Genomic DNA, 18,845 nt, shown 5'->3' with positions numbered 1-18,845 from the left:
CAACACCAACACCGGGTCAACACCAACACAGACACAGACACAGACACCGGGTCAACACAGACACCAGGTCAACACAGACACCGGGTCAACACCAACACCAACACCAACACCAGGTCAACACAGACACCAGGTCAATCGGCTCGTTCAGGACGGATTCACACTCAATGGTCAACATGATGAAACATCCACTGAACAACTTAATCACACCCTCAACACGAGAGTCCATAGCAACACACAATCCAACTGGACCGATGGCTGCAGGTCAAGTAGCATTTCCTTTTTTCTTTTTTTTTTTTTATGTTTATCGTCATTAAAACCAGATTGAAGTCATTTAAATTAAATTATCTCAATTGTTCAGGTTTGTCACGTTAATTGAAGCTTCATAAGGCAGAAAGTTGTTATTCTAGGAAACAACCGAGAGGTAAACATTTCAGACAAGCCTTTAATGACTGAAGCTGAGAAATCCTTCAAACCTCCAGGATTTAGTTCTCAGTACGTAGGAGGAACGGACCCGAGTCCCTCTGACCAACAGTTTCCAAACCCCATAGCCTTTGTCACCGTGGGGAATATGGACGAATGTCAACCCTGGTTAGAACTGAACTCCCATTAGGAAGAGGAAGACTTTGCTTTCCTGAAATACACCGAAATCCGACCATTGTGCCTCTCCACGGGGGGTCGAGGGTTTTAGAAAAGAAGCTGTGGCTTTAAAGGAGAACAGAATAACAGACTGGGCGGCCGGAACCCTTCACACGAAGCAGTGAGAAAGTGAGGAAATACAGATGACAGCAGTCCAATCTCAGTGTTAAAGTGAAAAGTGTGTGTGTACATGACAACGGTGGTCGGAGCCACTGAAGACAGAACTCTTTGAAAACGCTCCGACTCCTCTGTGGAAACCTCAACTCTTCTCCTGGGACTTTCCTGGATATTTCACAAATCTTACAACTAAACAATTTCTTCAGCAATATGTTTTTTTTAAAAGTGTGTAATAATATGTTTTAAAATGTTGAAATTTACTCCTGTGGGAAAAGTAACTTATGAGGGTTCAAATCAGGGCTTCTTCATGATTCTGAGTTGATTGTTAGTATTTGTGATGTTAAAACCTTCGCCAGTGAAAGTCTGGTCCAAGGTTTTGTTTTTGTCTGCATGTATTTATTTATGTTTGTATGTTACCAAGTTACAAAAGACGGTTCACATGAATTGTACATGGTTCCATTACATTTTGAGAGCAATTGGGTCAAAGGTCAAGGTCTAGGTCACCAAAAGGTCAAACAAGTTTATTGTCATAATGCAGTCAGTTTTAATCTGATCGATGTCAAAATGTTTTCAATTGCTTGTCCTTGATATGCCAGATGATGCAGATATGCCAGATGATGCAGATATGCCAGATGATGCAGATATGCCAGATGATGCAGTGACGTCATTACCCTGGTTAGTGGTTGGGAGTCAAAGGTCACAAGGGTCATCAGTGTCAAGGAGAGGTCTGCGCTCTACCAAGTGTAGTTCTAGTTGTCTAGGTCTTCTTCAGACTCCACAACTTAAATAACAATCAACTTGGTGGTTTTATTTTGACAGTCACCGTAATAACAATGCAACCTGATAGTTTTATTTTGATAGTCACCATAATAACAATCCAACCTGGTAGTTTTATTTTGACAGTCACCATAATAACAATCCAACTTGGTAGTTTTATTTTGACAGCCAACATAATAACAATCCAACCTGGTAGTTTTATTTTGACAGCCAACATAATAACAATCCAACCTGGTAGTTTTATTTTGACAGTCACCATAATAACAATCCAACTTGGTGGTCTGTCCACTAGAATATCCGTGTTCTCATTGTTCATGTTTAGAGTTCATTGTTCTCTGATGTGTGTGTGTGTGTGTGTGTGTGTGTGTGTGTGTGTGTGTGTGTGTGTGTGTGTGTGTGTGTGTGTGTGTGTGTGTGTGTGTGTGTGTGTGTGTGTGTGTGTGTGTGTGTGTGTGTGTGTGTGTTGCTTGTTGTTTATTGGGGTTGGTTCATGAGTCAAATCAGTTTTTACAGGGAGACAAATATTTCCTCTTGGAAAAGGATTGTTGGCTGCTAAAGATGTTAATTAATATTCATATTAATAGTTGGATACGATGAAGAAAATCCCTCCAGAGTAGAAATACTACTCATTATGAGCAGCTTATGTTACGTCACTGAATGATAAACGAGTCGACCAAAGTTCACTATCATCGGTAAGATATTGAAAATACTACTATAGTACTGAGACAAACTGTATGAAATCAGTCCAACTTCCAAGTGGTGACAAAGAAAAGAGCTTTGTGCTGAAATTGTTCACAAATGACTTGTTTAAGCAGATTTTAGAAGGAATGCAGTTCTAAGTCCGAGCTCAGATTTCCTTCGTAGAACCCTGAACGCTCGCCGGCGACAAATTCACCGAGAACAAATCTGACTGGGGAGAAGGATTTACAAGGAACTGAGCTTTCCAAAGAAAACTGCTCCGAGTGTTTAAATAATTCCAACTCTGCAAAGTACCGTGAGTAAAAGCTTGCTGGGGGTGTGTGTGTGTGTGTGGGGGGGGGGGGGGGGGTAGCTCACATTACACAAGTTGTTTAAAAGTGGTTTGAACAGATTATATTACAGAGAACATTACGAGCAGCTCGCTGAGTGAGATTCTGAAGTTTAAAGTTTCTAAGTTTAAAGTTTCTGAAGTTTAAAGTTTCTAAGTTTATAGTTTCTGAAAACGTGTTCGGCTTCACTCCACCGGAGCAGAAAGACATTTTTACATCGACTGCCGTCTGACAAAAGACCAAGCCGAGATAAACTGATTTTATCAGGCGGAATGTTTCATTCACAGAAACATCTCGCCGTAACATCCCTGCAGGTAATAATGTGTTATGACTGGAACCCTTTGTGTTTCCTCCCCCCTGACCTGAAGGAAGGCCCCTGAGGGCCCCTGAGGGCCCCTGGGGGCCCCTGAGCCGGGTCACGAACTTCAAGCTTTTAACTACAAACTACAAAGAAGGAGGTTTTTCCTAAATGTCAACTCGTGATGTTTGATCACAAATTACTGAACTGGCAGGGTGATTATTAAGGTTTCCTTTGTGTGTGTGTGTGTGTGTGTGTGTGGGGGGGGGGGGGGGGGAGTTCTCGTCTGGTGACGTTTGGATGGACAGAAGACAATATGGAGGATTTTCACTGCTTCAGCAGCTTGAAACATTCAGCCAGTCACATTCATCCATTCCATCACACAATAGTGACCCAATTTTCTGCAGAATGTCGGTTTGTGGCTTCGATGTTAAAACAGGCATATAGACACACACACACACACACACACACACACACACACACACACACACACGGATTTCAAACGTTCTTCACGTCACTGAGATGCTCCTTCATATTGCTGCGCTCATGAACAGGCGTCGTCGCCACCAGAAGATTCAGAACCTGGAGGACGTTCTGACGGACCAGAACCACCAGGATGAAGAAAAACACCAGCAATTCATCCAGGATCAAAAAGAGCTGGAGATAAAAAGGTGTGAAGGAGAAGGAGCAACAACAAAATAAGAGAAGGAGGAGCTCCAGAGGAGCACCGAGGACCTCCAGGCAGAAGTGAGCCAGCTGAAGGAGCAGCTGGGTCTCAGAGATCCACTCTGACCTCCGGCAGCAGAACCAGAGTCTCTCAGCAAAGCTCCACCACACCTCTGAAGCGCTGGCTGAGAGAAGCTCTGGAAGCTGTTGAGCAGGAACCCTAACCTTAACCCAGACAGGAGGGGCAGGAGGAGCAGGAGGGGCAGGAGGGGCAGGAGGAGCAGGAGGGGCAGGAGGGGCAGGAGGAGCAGGAGGAGCAGGAGGGGCAGGAGGAGCAGGAGGAGCAGGAGGAGCAGGAGGGGCAGGAGGAGCAGGAGGAGCAGGAGGGGCAGGAGGAGCAGGAGGAGCAGGAGGGGCAGGAGGAGCAGGAGGAGCAGGAGGAGCAGGAGGGGCAGGAGGGACAGGAGGAGCAGGAGGGGCAGGAGGAGCAGGAGGGACAGGAGGAGCAGGAGGGGCAGGAGGAGCAGGAGGAGCAGGAGGAGCAGGAGGAGCAGGAGGGGCAGGAGGAGCAGGAGGAGCAGGAGGAGCAGGAGGGGCAGGAGGGACAGGAGAAGCAGGAGGGGCAGGAGGAGCAGGAGGGACAGGAGGGGCAGGAGGAGCAGGAGGGGCAGGAGGAGCAGGAGGAGCAGGAGGAGCAGGAGGGGCAGGAGGGGCAGGAGGAGCAGGAGGAGCAGGAGGAGCAGGAGGGGCAGGAGGGGCAGGAGGAGCAGGAGGAGCAGGAGGAGCAGGAGGCCGAGGCCGACATCGCTGCAGCCCAGGGGGCGTCAGGAGGGAACCGGGCCGTCGTGGAACCCCGAACTGAGGATCCCAAACAGTAGGAGGCTCCATCCAGTCCTGAGAAGATGTCGGGTCCTGAGCAGCAGAACAAGCTCCCCGAGGCCTCGCCGGAGTCGTCTGCCTCCAAATGTGGCGCCGTGGCTAGAGCGCTTGAAAGAAAGCCCCCGGTACGACGTCATGTAAACTGCGTGGCGGTGACGGCGCTGCTGGACTCGGGCGCTCAGGTGAGTTTGATCGGCTGAAGGAAGGATTCAAACCTCCCCGACATCGTCGTACAGCCGGTGTACAGCCGATGTACAGTCGATGTACAGTCGGTGTACAGCCGGTGTACAGCCGATGTACAGCCGGTGTACAGTCGATGTACAGCCGGTGTACAGCCGATGTACAGCCGGTGTACAGCCGATGTACAGCCGATGTACAGCCGGTGTACAGCCGGTGTACAGTCGATGTACAGCCGATGTACAGCCGGTGTACAGCCGATGTACAGTCGGTGTACAGCCGGTGTACAGTCGGTGTACAGCCGGTGTACAGCCGGTGTACAGCCGATGTACAGTCGGTGTACAGCCGGTGTACAGCCGATGTACAGCCGATGTACAGTCGATGTACAGCCGGTGTACAGCCGGTGTACAGCCGATGTACAGCCGGTGTACAGCCGGTGTACAGCCGATGTACAGCCGGTGTACAGCCGGTGTACAGCCGATGTACAGTCGGTGTACAGCCGGTGTACAGTCGGTGTACAGCCGATGTACAGCCGGTGTACAGCCGGTGTACAGCCGGTGTACAGCCGGTGTACAGTCGGTGTACAGTCGGTGTACAGCCGGTGTACAGCCGGTGTACAGTCGGTGTACAGTCGGTGTACAGCCGGTGTACAGTCGGTGTACAGTCGATGTACAGCCGGTGTACAGTCGGTGTACAGTCGGGACGCCGGCAGCACCAGTCACTTCATCCTTGCAATGGTTGGATTGGACTTCTGCCAGTTATTCAGAGGAACTACGTCACATAAAGAACGTTCTCTTTCCCGCCTTGTTAAGTCATTGTTGCTAATTATTGAGAGAAATCATTAGTTTGATCAGTTTCTCCACACAGACGAGTATCATTAATAATAATATAGAAGTAAAAGCAAACTGAGGTAATGTGTTATTTCAGCTGAGTGAAACTGGAAGCCCTTCGTAGGACTCGGTACCTATGAAATATCTCAGGTTCAAAACGGTTGGTGACCCCGGCGTGAAATATATTTGTCAATAAACCTGATTCTGATATAAGAACATGAAGCCAAATGAACATGTGTAACGATTATTTTTGATCCAGATCACCACCAAACTGTAATCGGTTCTTATTTTGATCAAGATCATTAGTTTTTGAGAGACAGACAAATAAAGGGGGATGATTTTATAACCTCCTTGGCGGAGGTAATAAAACAGTGAGGACAAGGTCAAAGGTCAAGGTCAGTGTGTCAAAGTGCAGCTCAGCTTCCTGTGTTTCTTAATGGCGGCCGCCCAGAGGAGCCGTCATTCTTCCCCTGGAGGAGGAGGTGCAGCTGGCCAGATTAGTCCGGATTAGCGATTATCCGCCGTTAGCGGCACGCTGACGGGGATCAGAACGCTCAGGACCTGGACCACAAGCTGAACGACGAGGTGGGAGGTGTTTAGTTGACACTCTTAAGCAGCCAGAGGGAAGAACAGAGTCTTTATGAAGCATCAACATCTAAAGCGAGGAGAATGTTCGGACTCCACTGAAGTTCAATCACCGTTTGACAAAAAGTTCAAAAAATTTCAGTTTCAAAGACGAAACGTAACATATGAAAGATCTGGAGTCAGAGTCACTCAGTAGAACTTATCTATATATTTCACTAAACGTTAGAATAGCAGGCAGGGCAATGGTGAAGTGGTAAGAGCTCTCACCTCACAGCGATCTCTGGTTTGAGTCCCGTTCGGAGGCTGCATGTTCTCCCTGAGCACAAATGTGTTTTTCTTACTGGTTTCCCTCCAAAATGGTTTTTATCGATTTAAATTGTGTGACTGTGTGTTTGTCCTGTGATTGTGTACACACTGATAAAGACTGTATGGAAACCTTTATCACAAACAAAAATAAAAACAGAGATTAAATCGACTAGAGCTACACTCGGTAGAGCGCGGACCTTCACCAACGCCACATTTGTTTGTGGAACCGAGTTAGCATTGCTAGCATGACGGCTGTTAGCTCATATCAATGCTAACTAGCCTGTCAGGTCGCTACATCACTGTGAAACACTGAGCAGGGAGCGTCTCCATGGCAACAGACGCTCATCTCCTCCACGAGGAGCCTCTCATCCACTTTGTAAGGGACACTTTTATGCAGTTTTGGGGGATTTATTCGTTAACGTCACAAAATCTAACTGATCGGTCCGTCGACGATGACAAATCAACCCTGAAGATTTCATGTAATTTGGAAGAGTAATTTTTGTGAAAAGTTGGTCAAATAAATAAATAAATAAATAAATAAATACATAAATAAATAAATAAATAAATAAATAAATAAATAAATAAATAAATACACGCAGACGAAAACATTCGGCCCAACTTTCATTGGTGAAGGTAAATATAGAGATTAAATAAATAGAAGAGCACAAACAGGAGTAATCAAGTAAAATACTACTTTTTAAGGAATCCATGCAGCGTATTAACAGGTTGAAGCATGATGTGCTTAATGTCATTTTTTCATGTGGAAGATTAACTTTCTCGCCCCGATCACACCTGTTAAAACCACTCTGTGCAGATTACTTTAAATCGAGTTGAGCACATACAGTATCTGCTGGATGTCACTGACAGGTTCATTGAATCAGCGTCTGCTGCCGTCCTCACACACAGAACAAGACCGTCACTGTACCAGTGGAACTCCTGCCGTTCAGCAGACACCCTCCTCCATCGTCACAGAGAGCCTAGTATGTTCTGCATGTCTGAGCCCAGTGGAAACGTGAACCTTTCACCCGGCTCCAGGCCGTGCCAGGCCGCCGACAACCGGCCGCTTCAGACCAGATTCCAGCTGATCCGTCCGGTAACTGCAGTAAACAGCGTGTCACAACCCCGGATAACTCAGACCCACAGTCTGGAGAAACAACATCCAGGAGGAATGTTCAAACATAAAGCTGGACATTATAATTCCTCTTATTCTGTCCAGTCAGACGTTCACAATGACCTGCAACACAATGACAGATTTAACGGTAAACATCTTCACACTGAGTTGATGCTTGACAGTTGGAGTTTTAGCTTCAGAACACCGGCGACGCCATACTGAAATAATTCAAACTAAGAAAAAGTGCATGGTCCCAGACCGAAGGGAGAGTGGAGCAGAATGGTGAATCCAAGAAACCATTAAGGAACCAAGCAGACCAGACAATCTGGCTGTTTCACTTCTGTGTGATTTTCTTCTGTTCTGACAGTAAAATGTCTTCAAGAGTCCAGATCATCTGGAAACATCAGCTTTGTTCTGCACCTTGATCGTACTGGATTATCTCCCCATCCTCTTTCATTATCATGAGAATGGTTCAACGGATGATTTAAGATTCTGCAGCAGGAGTGTAAAACACATTTCAGTTCAGGAGCCCAAATTGATCTGGACTGGTCCAGTAGAACAGCAATAATAACCTTTCAGTTCAAACGTTAAGGTTTTTCTTTGTTGTGGCGAAACTTTCTGGTGTAAAATCCAGTGAAATGTCCAGAAAACGTCTCCTGTACTGTTGCATTCTGGGTATTTTTACACACTCCTGACAGCTTGGGAGTTTGATAACAACCAGGGATCTTTCATGGCAGCATCACCAATTTCTCAGCTCGGCTCTCAGTCGTGTCTCTAAGATAGTTATTTGAAATAAATCGATGTTTCTTTAAAATGTTCACCATTGTCTTGGTGGTTTGTCCGGATTGGAGCCCCTTGCAGGCCAGATTTGGCCCTCGGGTCGTATGTTTGTCCTCGTCCAGACAGAAGACAGAAACAGAATTATGCTCGGACCAATTTAAAAAGAATGTGTACTTCCGTTTGTGGCGTGGTTTTGTGGAATGGCCTTGACGACACGATTAAACAAAGTATGAATAGAACACTATTTAAAAAAATGTACAAAAGATAAATCTTTGATAAATACAGAAATGAAGAAGGAGAATGAAAATCTCGCAGATGTTAATGGCACTTGTTCATTTTGTGTGTTTTTTATTATTATGTTTTTATAAATAGCTCAATTGGAGTAGTTTTTTGTTTTCTTTTGTATTTCCTGTTTAGTTACTTTCTTGGATTTTGTAGCTGTCAATTGGTGAAGAATGGGGGCAGGACTTGATAAGCCGAGGCTTCTTCCTTTCCCTTTTCGAATGAGTCAAAGTGTGTTATATCAAAATGGGCTTTTTTTTAAATTTTATAATCAAATCTAATTTTAAATTGTTCATTCGTTCAAAATAAATAAATAAATCAAATCAAATCAAATCAAATCTCTTGAAAAACTCAATAATTTAATCTTTAAATGTTGAGGTTTATCTAACTTTCCATTTCCTACATCAAAACGTCTCCCTGGTGTCGACATTTGATGGTACAAATAAACCAACAGGAAAAAGAAACAGGTATTGTTTATCTTATAAAGCTCATTACTCTCCTAAAATGACTGACTTGTAGAGAGTTTGATAGTATACAACCTTTTATTAGGATCTTATGGTTGGAATTATTGTTTTGAACATAGAAATAAAGGATAAAGGTTTCTTTCTCCCATCTCCTCTAAACTTCATTCATGTTACGGCAGGTTCAACACTGCGTGGTTCAGAGATTTACTGCTGAATCTCTGCTGCCGCTGTAATAATAATAAAACTGACAGTCAAACAGTCAAACTTAATGATCTGGACTTTGGTTCTGGACAAGATGCAGGTTAATGACAGAAACTATCGTCGGACTAACATGGAGATGGAGCGTCCAGCCTTCGCTCAGGAGTCGTTATAATAAACACAGAGGAGACAATCTGCATTTAGGTCCTGACAGCTGAACGTTTCCAGACATATTGACTCCATAAACTCCTATAAATTACAACCAGAAGCCGTTTCTCAGCCAGACGAACCGAGTCGTTGTTCTCATGTCAGAAAATGAACTCAGACACTTTGTTCTCATGCAAACACCCAAAAATGATTTTATCTTAAAGTTAAATAAAGAGTCAGGAAAGGTTTTCAGAGAGAAAAGAGAATGTCTGTGTCCTCAGTGAGCTTCCCTCCAAAAAACAGAAACAAAAATGTTACTGGGAAACATTTTTTATGAAAAACAAACATGATTTGATTTAAAGTTACAAGAATCGAATGCACAACCCAGAAATCCCCTCCTGTCGTGGCTGGAATGTAGGAATATTATGCTGCCTCATCCAGACAAACGTCAGGCAGCTGATGCTTTTTGTGTCACTTTCCAGTGTGTGTGTGTGTGTGTGTGTGTGTGTGTGTGTGTGTGTGTGTGTGTGTGTGTGTGTGTGTGTGTGTGTGTGTGTGTGTGAGAGGAATGCTGGGGGTGAGTGGGTATATGTCTGTGTGTTTGAGACAATGAAGGCCGCCTCCCTCGCCCGCTCGCTCTAAAAGCCTCCATTCATAAAGGACCTGAGTCATCTGCTTCTCTGCTCTGACAAAACACCAACAATTTCCCTTTTTCATCCAAACAACTGAAACTATGTTTTTGTGAAGCGGCACTCGGTCTAGACAGCGTCACTTTGAAATCACTCCAGACTAGATTCCTATAGAATCATTGAAAGAGAAGAAAACGTTTCGTCTGGAATGATAGAAAACATCGATTCCAGAATAAGACTGAGGAGGAAACTGCCTCCTCGGATGAGTTTAGATGGATGGATGGATGGATGGATGGATGGATGGATGGATGGATGGATGGATGGATGGATGGATGGATGGATGGATGGATGGATGGATGGATGGATGGATGGATGATATTTGGTGAAGAAACAGGGAATAGTCTCACCCTAAAGAGGCCAAATTGATGACATTTGAGGAAAACGTGAGTATTTAGAGGTTAAAGACGGAAGAGAAACACTGAGGCTTCGTTTACACGACAACGTTTCAAGTGAAAACTGAGTTTAAAAAGTACTATACAAATAAAGTTACTGCTCTAACCTACTAGTTATTATGACCACCGGCAGGACCAGGACCAGGACCAGGACCAGGACCAGGACCAGCGCTTCAGAAGTTGAATTGTACTCGTTTCCAGGTGTTTTCAAAAAGTAGTTCTCCGTCACAAAGGTTTCGTATTTTCACTTGTAAGCGTTGTCGTGGAAACGAGGCCTGATCTTCTCTGTTAGCTGGAACCGCCTCCCACTGGGTCCATGTTCTCTAAACTAGACCAGCATCCATCACAAAATTATCGTATTGATCTGGATGAAAAATGACCTTGATTATAAAAACGACTCGCCTTCTGACAAGTCTCACTTTTAGAAAGAAATACAAGCATTTTACTTTCTGACCACAAACATTTAATGTCAACATTTTTAAATTCCCCTCAGCAGTGACGTTTCAGGTTCAATGCAGGTTTGAATAAATCCTCCAGCCTCTCCTCAGTCTGTCCATCTCACTGGTCTCTCCTCGCTCTGATGCTCCAGCTCCTCCCAGAACCATCCAAACACTTCCACACCAAACACTTTCAACAGTTTGTTGACTACAGCGCCTTGAGCCGACTTCACCCGCCGAGTTTGAATCACCACGTCAGCGTTACTGCATGTAGCCACAAGCAGAAGTCAGGAAACACAGAACTCAGGCCACCAGAGATCAAATCCATCCCAGATCCAAGAGAAAAGGTAGAAACCAGCAGTGAAATGTTCCTGTTCCCGTTGAGCTCATGTGGAGCAGCGCAGCCTGAAAGCTGCCGTCAGTCACGTTTCCATCTGGGTCCCTGGACACTCAGAAAGAGTCCAGCTCCCCACGGCCCGACTCCCAAAACTAGGAAACCAGCTCAGCCTCAGTGACCCAGTTAGAAGCTCTTCTGGAAGGAGGAACGTCCGTCTGTCGCTTCCATCAAACTACCAGTTCAAAGCAAGAAAACAACCAGCCTGCAGCTCATTATCAGACTCCACGACACCAAGCTAAGAAACGTCTCTTTTTAAGGTCAAAAACCCACAAAGAAATCAATAAATGTGTTTAATGAAAGGCAAGCAAGGTGACCCACTTCGCCTGTATGAGAGGAATCGATGGCGGCGCAGAGCGGCGCAGAGCGGCGAAGGCCAGGAATCACTGCCACAGATCAGGAGAGGACCTTATGAAGCTGGAAGATTCGAAGTCAAGGGAACGCCTCTTAAAAATGCAAATAAACAACCTAACAAAATGCAGAAAGCTTTCATTTTATGGTATCTTTTTAGGGATTTTAAAATAACTCCGGGGCTTTTCGGACACGCCACACGTTTTATATGAAGCCGCGCCATAATTACACGAAGGCTGTGTAATAAAGTTTACTTTAACACAGTCTTGATTTGGCTGCTCAATTTAAAAATATGAATAGCAGGGGTTTAATTAAAGCAGCTGGGGATAGAAAGACACTGACACAGGGAACTTTTCTCAGTGCAGCCTTTCAATCTTGTTACTGCTCCAGAGAGTTCAAACTAAACTCTGAGGCTCCAGTCAACGGTGGTGGGCTGCAGCAACAGAAAGAGATTTATGGATTCAGGAACACAGAAAAGATAAAAACAGGTAATAAATGCTTGTTGTTAAAGTGACTGAGCAGAGAAGAGCCTGATCATGTCGTCATCGCTCAGGTACGTTTCTGTTTCTGAAAAACACACAAGACTAACAACAAGTCCTGACAGCTTCCCCCCCAGTGTGTGTGTGTGTGTGTGTGTGTGTGTGTGTGTGTGTGTGTGTGTGTGTGTGTGTGTGTGTGTGTGTGGACAGGATGAGTCACAGTGTCGAATCAGACAAAGTCAAAAGGACGTTACAAGAAGCTGGATTGTGGTTGGTGAAGTTTGTCGCCTGTTAGATGCCACAGTTTGGTTGTTGTGGTTGAATCACTCCTGGTGGCGTCACGTTTCCATGACGACGTGAGGGCGCCATATTTACACCTACTATTCAAGTTGGAGTCAAGCATGAGGCCCGTGGACCAAAACGGGCCCGGAACTCCACTCCTCCAAACCAGCAAGCAAATAGTGACCATTTCCCAGGTTCACTGTCCGAGGCTGAGTGAGGCGAGTCGGCTGAGACCCGAGCTGAGATGTTTGATGCTGTCAGACTGGCCGCAGAGCCATGATGTCAGGGGGTAAAAACTCCCAGAATGCAACAGTTATAGGAGACGTTTTCTGGACATTTCACTGGATTTAACAACGTCTTTCATTAAAATGGGCTTTATGTTGAGATTGGAGTCCTTTTCTGAAGTAACTGTTTGTTTTTGTGAGAATATTGGGGGCGGAGGTCAAAGCTGTGGCTCCCTGAGCATGACCCTTGACCCCTGTCAGCTCCCCGGAGCACAGTAATGTCACATCCTAGAAATATGACGGGTCAATGCAGAAAAAGGACGGTCCCTAAAGGGATTGATAAAGTTTGAATAATTAGTTAAATAAGACATTTCATCACGTATCCACTGCATCACAACAAAGAACAACTTCAGAGTTCGAATTCAATTCAACTTTATTCATATAAAGCGCCAAATACAACACAGTCATTTCACTTTAGTTTGGAAAACCAAGAATTGAAAGGTTCTCATGTCACTTTTCTCTGTTCTGACCCACGAGGGAGATAGAAGCTGTCTGAGCCTCTGAACTAGAGAGACGTTGACGTTGGTTGTAAGATTTGTGTTTTCCTCGGTATCAGTGTGTGACTTTATTGTCCCGATGCGCTCGACCCCGAAACTCGAAGGAAAGTGTGAAAACTCCAGAAAAATTCTTCAAATCTGCTTCTGAAATCTGAACACATCAAACTCAACCCTGTTTCTCTCGGTTCACTCACGGTTTTTGAGCCAAAAAGCAGATTCTCTGTAAACAAAGTCGTTTCCTAAACAATAAAACAATGACTTTGCATTAAAAACTTTATAATCTGTGACAAACTGTTCCTGACCAGCGACTCCAACCATCGACTGCATTTGAATGTATTTGGTTGTGAAATGAGGAACCTGCAGGATAAGCTTCAGCTCTGCTCTTACTGGGAGTGAACAGCCAAACGTTAATCCACTCTGCTCTACCTGAAAGGGAATAATCCCAATCAGTAACAGCCACGACTCCAGAACAGGAATATGTGTTGTTGTTCTAATATCTGTGCTGATGCCTCTGGGATGCAAACTGAAACTCCACAATGAGGATTAAGAGTCGCAGCAGCATGAAGAGAAAAGTACAGCCACAGTGGAGGGGGGCTGCTAATCTCTCGGAGTTTGTTAATCCGCCACATGATCACCTCTCACCCCAAATGAGCTGCCATCATAGAGAGCCATCTGCAGAGCGTCGGCAGCTCCAGACCACGGAGAGCAAACACCAATGAAGCAGGTTTGATCAACACAAAGTGCAGCATCAGCACTTCCTCTCAAAACAAATGTTTCTCCTATAAACACAAAGATCCTCAGTCTGCTTCCTTAAAACGTATAATCCAGTCCACTCCCCGTCTCACTAATGCCACCGTGCCGACAGGCCAGCTGCTCCCCGCTTCACCAGCAGAGCACTGAAGGTCTCTGCCGGGATTAAGGCGATCATAACCACACCATGGCTGATTAGCATCTTACTTTCTGGGATTTATCATTGGAGCGAGCGACTGAAGCTGCGTGGCGCCGCTTCCTGTGAATCAACATGTCGACAAGGACCCGGAGCGTCAACGGTCAGATTAGATTCACCAAAATACCAGAGTAAAGTTACTTCTGGGATTAGTGCGTTTCATGTAAACAGACGAGAATCTTCTCAGATTATAATCTGCAAACGGTTCTAAAGGACTTTCAAAGTCTCATGTCTGACTGAAGCCGGATTGATTTGAAGAGGAACAATACGTTAAAAAACTTTTAGAAACTAGGATTTCAGTTCTCATTTAAGTGAATTGAATCACAATTTTATGCGTTTTTACCTAAAATATACTTCAGTTCAAACATATTTAAAAAGAAGATTCTAGACTTTTATATTTCTTTAATGCTTCATATATAAGCAGTTTGTAATATATCTAACTGTGTGTGTGTGTGTGTGTGTGTGTGTGTGTGTGTGTGTGTGTGTGTGTGTGTGTGTGTGTGTGTGTGTGTGTGTGTGTGTGTGTGTGTGTGTGTGTGTGTGTGTGTGTGTGTGTTTGTGCTTTCAGTTCTAAAACTAACAACAGCACCAACTAGTGGCCTGACATGTTAACTACATTGTTTCAGTGTTTCTGCTGTTACCGTGGAAACAAACATCATTTTCAAAACGTGAAACTTTTCTGAGATGAAAACAAAAACGATGTGGAAACTTCATGTTCTGATTCAGTTTGTTCCTGAAGTTTCCTGAAGACACTGAAGCTCCGCAGGAAATATCATCTCATATCACCACGGATTGTTTACTCCAGATGGCTGACTCGTCTCTCAGCTCGTTTTAAAGAAGCTGCAGGTCTGACTCGTCTCTCAGCTCGTTTTAAAGAAGCTGCAGGTCTGACTCGTCTCTCAGCTCGTTTTAAACAAGCTGCAGGTCTGACTCGTCTCTCAGCTCGTTTTAAACAAGCTGCAGGTCTGACTCGTCTCAGCTCGTTTTAAAGAAGCTGCAGGTCTGACTCGTCTCTCGGCTCGTTTTAAAGAAGCTGCAGGTCTGACTCGTCTCAGCTCGTTTTAAAGAAGCTGCAGGTCTGACTCGTCTCTCAGCTCGTTTTAAAGAAGCTGCAGGTCTGACTCGTCTCTCGGCTCGTTTTAAACAAGCTGCAGGTCTGACTCGTCTCTCGGCTCGTTTTAAAGAAGCTGCAGGTCTGACTCGTCTCTCGGCTCGTTTTAAAGAAGCTGCAGGTCTGACTCGTCTCTCGGCTCGTTTTAAACAAGCTGCAGGTCTGACTCGTCTCTCGGCTCGTTTTAAACAAGCTGCAGGTCTGACTCGTCTCTCAGCTCGTTTGGATTCGTCTCTGACAATACGAGGGAAACAGAGGATCCGTTGTCGAGCCTCCGGCGGCGACACTCGATCTCCCTCCGCAGCTCAATACCTGCAGTCAGACGCTGCTGGTCCAGATGCTGACGGAGGCTTTGTGAAGGTTCAGGAGCCGGCGACCCGCCTCCGGGCCCCCGGGGGGGCGGGGCTCCGGGACCGTCACCAGGTGTGTGCGGATAATGAAGACGGTCCCCGAGGGTGAAGGGTGAGACGGGAACAACAGCAGTGGTGTCAGTTCTCTCCCGCCTCCTCGGCTGCAGCAGATTCTGGGTCATGGAGGCTTTTTAAAGACTCGAACCTCCGAGGAGCTCAGAGCCGCGAAGTAGGCCTCCGAAGGTGGACGGCGCTCGTGACCGCGATCTGTCGCTTTAAAGTGAGAGAACAGTCGGGACTGTCAGTCTGGAGAAACCAGTACGAGTCAGTAACCGTCAAAAGGTTTTGATTTTAAAGCGACTATAGATCTGGAGCCGATGTCACGCAGGATCCAAAACCTTCTATTGGTGCAAATCTGAACTAATTTTACTGAATCAGCTTGTGAAAATAATTCAGTTGAATCAAAGAGACAAATGAAGAGTTACCGCAGTGACACAGAATGAAAAAATAGAGTTAAAAGGAGTGTATTCCTTTACTTTGGGCTTTAATGTTCATTATTCAAATTGAACCATATTAGGATCATCTCCTTCATCACACACGGTGATTAGTACCGACTGTGGTCTGGAGGAGAAACTAAACATCCCGTCATTGATCGATCAGGATAAACCAACTAACCTGATTAATAGTTTCATTATTGGTCAAAAAAGAGAGGAGCTGCACAGCTGATTGATCCAATATTCCCTCTGAGTCACTTCAGGCTTTTAAACTAGTAAAACCACAAACAACCGTTTCCACGGAGACGGAGCGTTTCCAAAACTTGTGTTTTCAGTGGCGCAGACGTTCTTCTCAGTTTTTGTTTCAACACATTTCCCAGAAAACGACTTGTAGAGATTGAGGTCGCCAACGACGGCGCTGCGATTCTGCATCCTGAGCATCAGGAGGTCAGAAGCGTCACAGTGGAACACGGCGAGGTGAGAAACCACGTCGTCACATGATCATCATGACAGAGGACAGCTTCAAACCTCCGGTCAAAGCTGGAATGTTCAAGCAGGTCCTGAAACACGTCCATGATGGCGGCTGATGTGAGGAAGAGACTGTTTGTTCAGGTTTCACACCTCAGACAGACTTTCTATCCCCAAACTGCAGGTTGTTCCCGAGTTGTTCCTGATTCCTGGATGAAGCTACCTTCAATGTGTCGGTGGTCAATAATCTGAAACACTGAGACCAGCTTCACAGCTTCAAACTCAGATGTTAAAACTTTTATGTCCTCCAGCCTGAGTTCCTCCACCAGACCCTCCACCAGACCCTCCACCAGACCCTCCAGCCTGAGTTCCTCCACCAGACCCTCCACCAGACCCTCCACCAGACCCTCCACCAGACCCTCCAGCCTGAGTTCCTCCACCAGACCCTCCACCAGACCCTCCAGCCTGAGTTCCTCCACCAGACCCTCCACCAGACCCTCCACCAGACCCTCCACCAGACCCTCCAGCCTGAGTTCCTCCACCAGACCCTCCACCAGACCCTCCACCAGACCCTCCAGCCTGAGTTCCTCCACCAGACCCTCCAGCCTGAGTTCCTCCACCAGACCCTCCAGCCTGAGTTCCTCCACCAGACCCTCCAGCCTGAGTTCCTCCACCAGACCCTCCACCAGACCCTCCAGCCTGAGTTCCTCCACCAGACCCTCCACCAGACCCTCCAGCCTGAGTTCCTCCACCAGACCCTCCACCAGACCCTCCAGCCTGAGGTCCTCCACCAGACCCTCCAGCCTGAGGTCCTCCACCAGACCCTCCACCAGACCCTCCAGCCTGAGTTCCTCCACCAGACCCTCCACCAGACCCTCCAGCCTGAGTTCCTCCACCAGACCCTCCAGCCTGAGTTCCTCCACCAGACCCTCCAGCAGAGGGTCGCTCTCATCACTGCAGGATGACAAAGTCACACTGAACCAGAATAGTGTCGTGAGCGAATCCCTCCGGAACAAAACCCTGTTTGTGTGATTACTGTGTGGGGCTGAAATCCATTCCACATGATGCCTTCATTGTTTGGATGGAAACACGCAACAGGCCTCAGTTTAGCCTCAGCCTCAGCCTCAATTCAGCCTCAGCCTCAGCTCAGCCTCAGTTTAGCCTCAGCTCAGCCTCAGCCTCAGCCTCAGTTTAGCCTCAGCTCAGCCTCAGCTCAGCCTCAGCCTCAGCCTCAGCCTCAGCTCAGCCTCAGCTCAGCCTCAGCCTCAGCCTCAGCTCAGCCTCAGCCTCAGCCTCAGCCTCAGTTCAGCCTCAGTTCAGCCTCAGCCTCAGCTCAGCCTCAGCCTCAGCCTCAGCTCAGCCTCAGCTCAGCCTCAGCTCAGCCTCAGCTCAGCCTCAGCTCCTGGAACAAGGTCCTGTCCAAAACAGGCTGCAGAAAATCTGCACCATCACTCCTCAAACATCAGCCTGCTTCCTCCCTGTCCACACAAACCTCCTCATCTCATCTCATCTCTCATGGAAACAATCTTCACCTCAAAGTCACTGTGTTTCTGCAACACACACATGAAATCACCCCTCAGTAATCAAGTTGCTGTCAGTTCCAACAGGTGACAAAGCAGCAGAATGAAGTGTGCAGAGGGACTATGGTGCAGGCCGCACACTGGAAACACCTGCATGGACGGAGCAAACACACCCGCTGCTCCAACACTCACCTCGATCCATGTCTGCGCCTCCTGCGCCGCGGAGTCAGCCTCCGGGGGATGATGCTGCTCACACTGTCCGATGTCTGCAACCGGACTGGCCATCGGGGAAGAAGCGCTTCTCTGTCCACGGATCCAAAAAACCTGCAGAAACGCGTAAAAAGCCGCGTAATTCCCCCGGGCTCGTGTCTTCCCGGGTCGGTGGTCGGTGTTGCAGCAGCAGCAGCACCGGGGAGGAGAGCGGACCAGTTGCTGCTCAGCAGTGTCGGTCCTGCCGGAGACTGAAGCGGACAACCGGCATAAAGCGCACCGAGCGCACCGGGACGCATCCGGGAGGCGCGCGCACAATAAGAGCTTTACGCTGCGTAATTTCTTTTTATTCTTTATTAATTTATTTAGGCACACAGTGTTTCACACAATCTCATACATAAACCATATATCTATATCTATATCTATATCTATATCTATATCTATATCTATATCTATATCTATATCTATTGATAGATAGATAGATAGATAGATAGATAGATAGATAGATAGATAGATAGATAGATAGATAGATAGATAGATAGATAGATAGATAGATAGATAGATGGATATATTTTTTTGACAATATGAATTAATAAATTATAGCTTATGAAAATATATTCAGAGAAAATAGATAATTTATATTTCAATTCTAATGCACTT

General features: G+C 46.2%; 1 protein-coding gene across 1 annotated transcript in view; it reads right to left on the bottom strand.

The window, feature by feature from the left end:
• Positions 1–18,432, bottom strand: part of LOC308111188 (LIM and calponin homology domains-containing protein 1-like) — a 103,492-nt gene extending 85,060 nt beyond the window's left edge. Inside the window, exon 1 of the mRNA XM_080465994.1 lies at positions 18,168–18,432. Within this exon, the coding sequence (XP_080322120.1) occupies positions 18,168–18,260 (93 nt within the window). The 5' untranslated portion in view covers positions 18,261–18,432. The remainder of the gene's footprint in view (positions 1–18,167) is intronic.
• Between the last annotated feature and the right edge of the window lie 413 nt (positions 18,433–18,845).

The sequence above is a fragment of the Lipophrys pholis genome (genome assembly GCF_963383615.2).
Source record: "Lipophrys pholis genome assembly, chromosome: 6".
Lineage (NCBI taxonomy): Eukaryota > Metazoa > Chordata > Actinopteri > Blenniiformes > Blenniidae > Lipophrys > Lipophrys pholis.
Note: the sequence above shows the minus strand (reverse complement) of the source record. Positions and strands in the feature narration are given on the sequence as shown.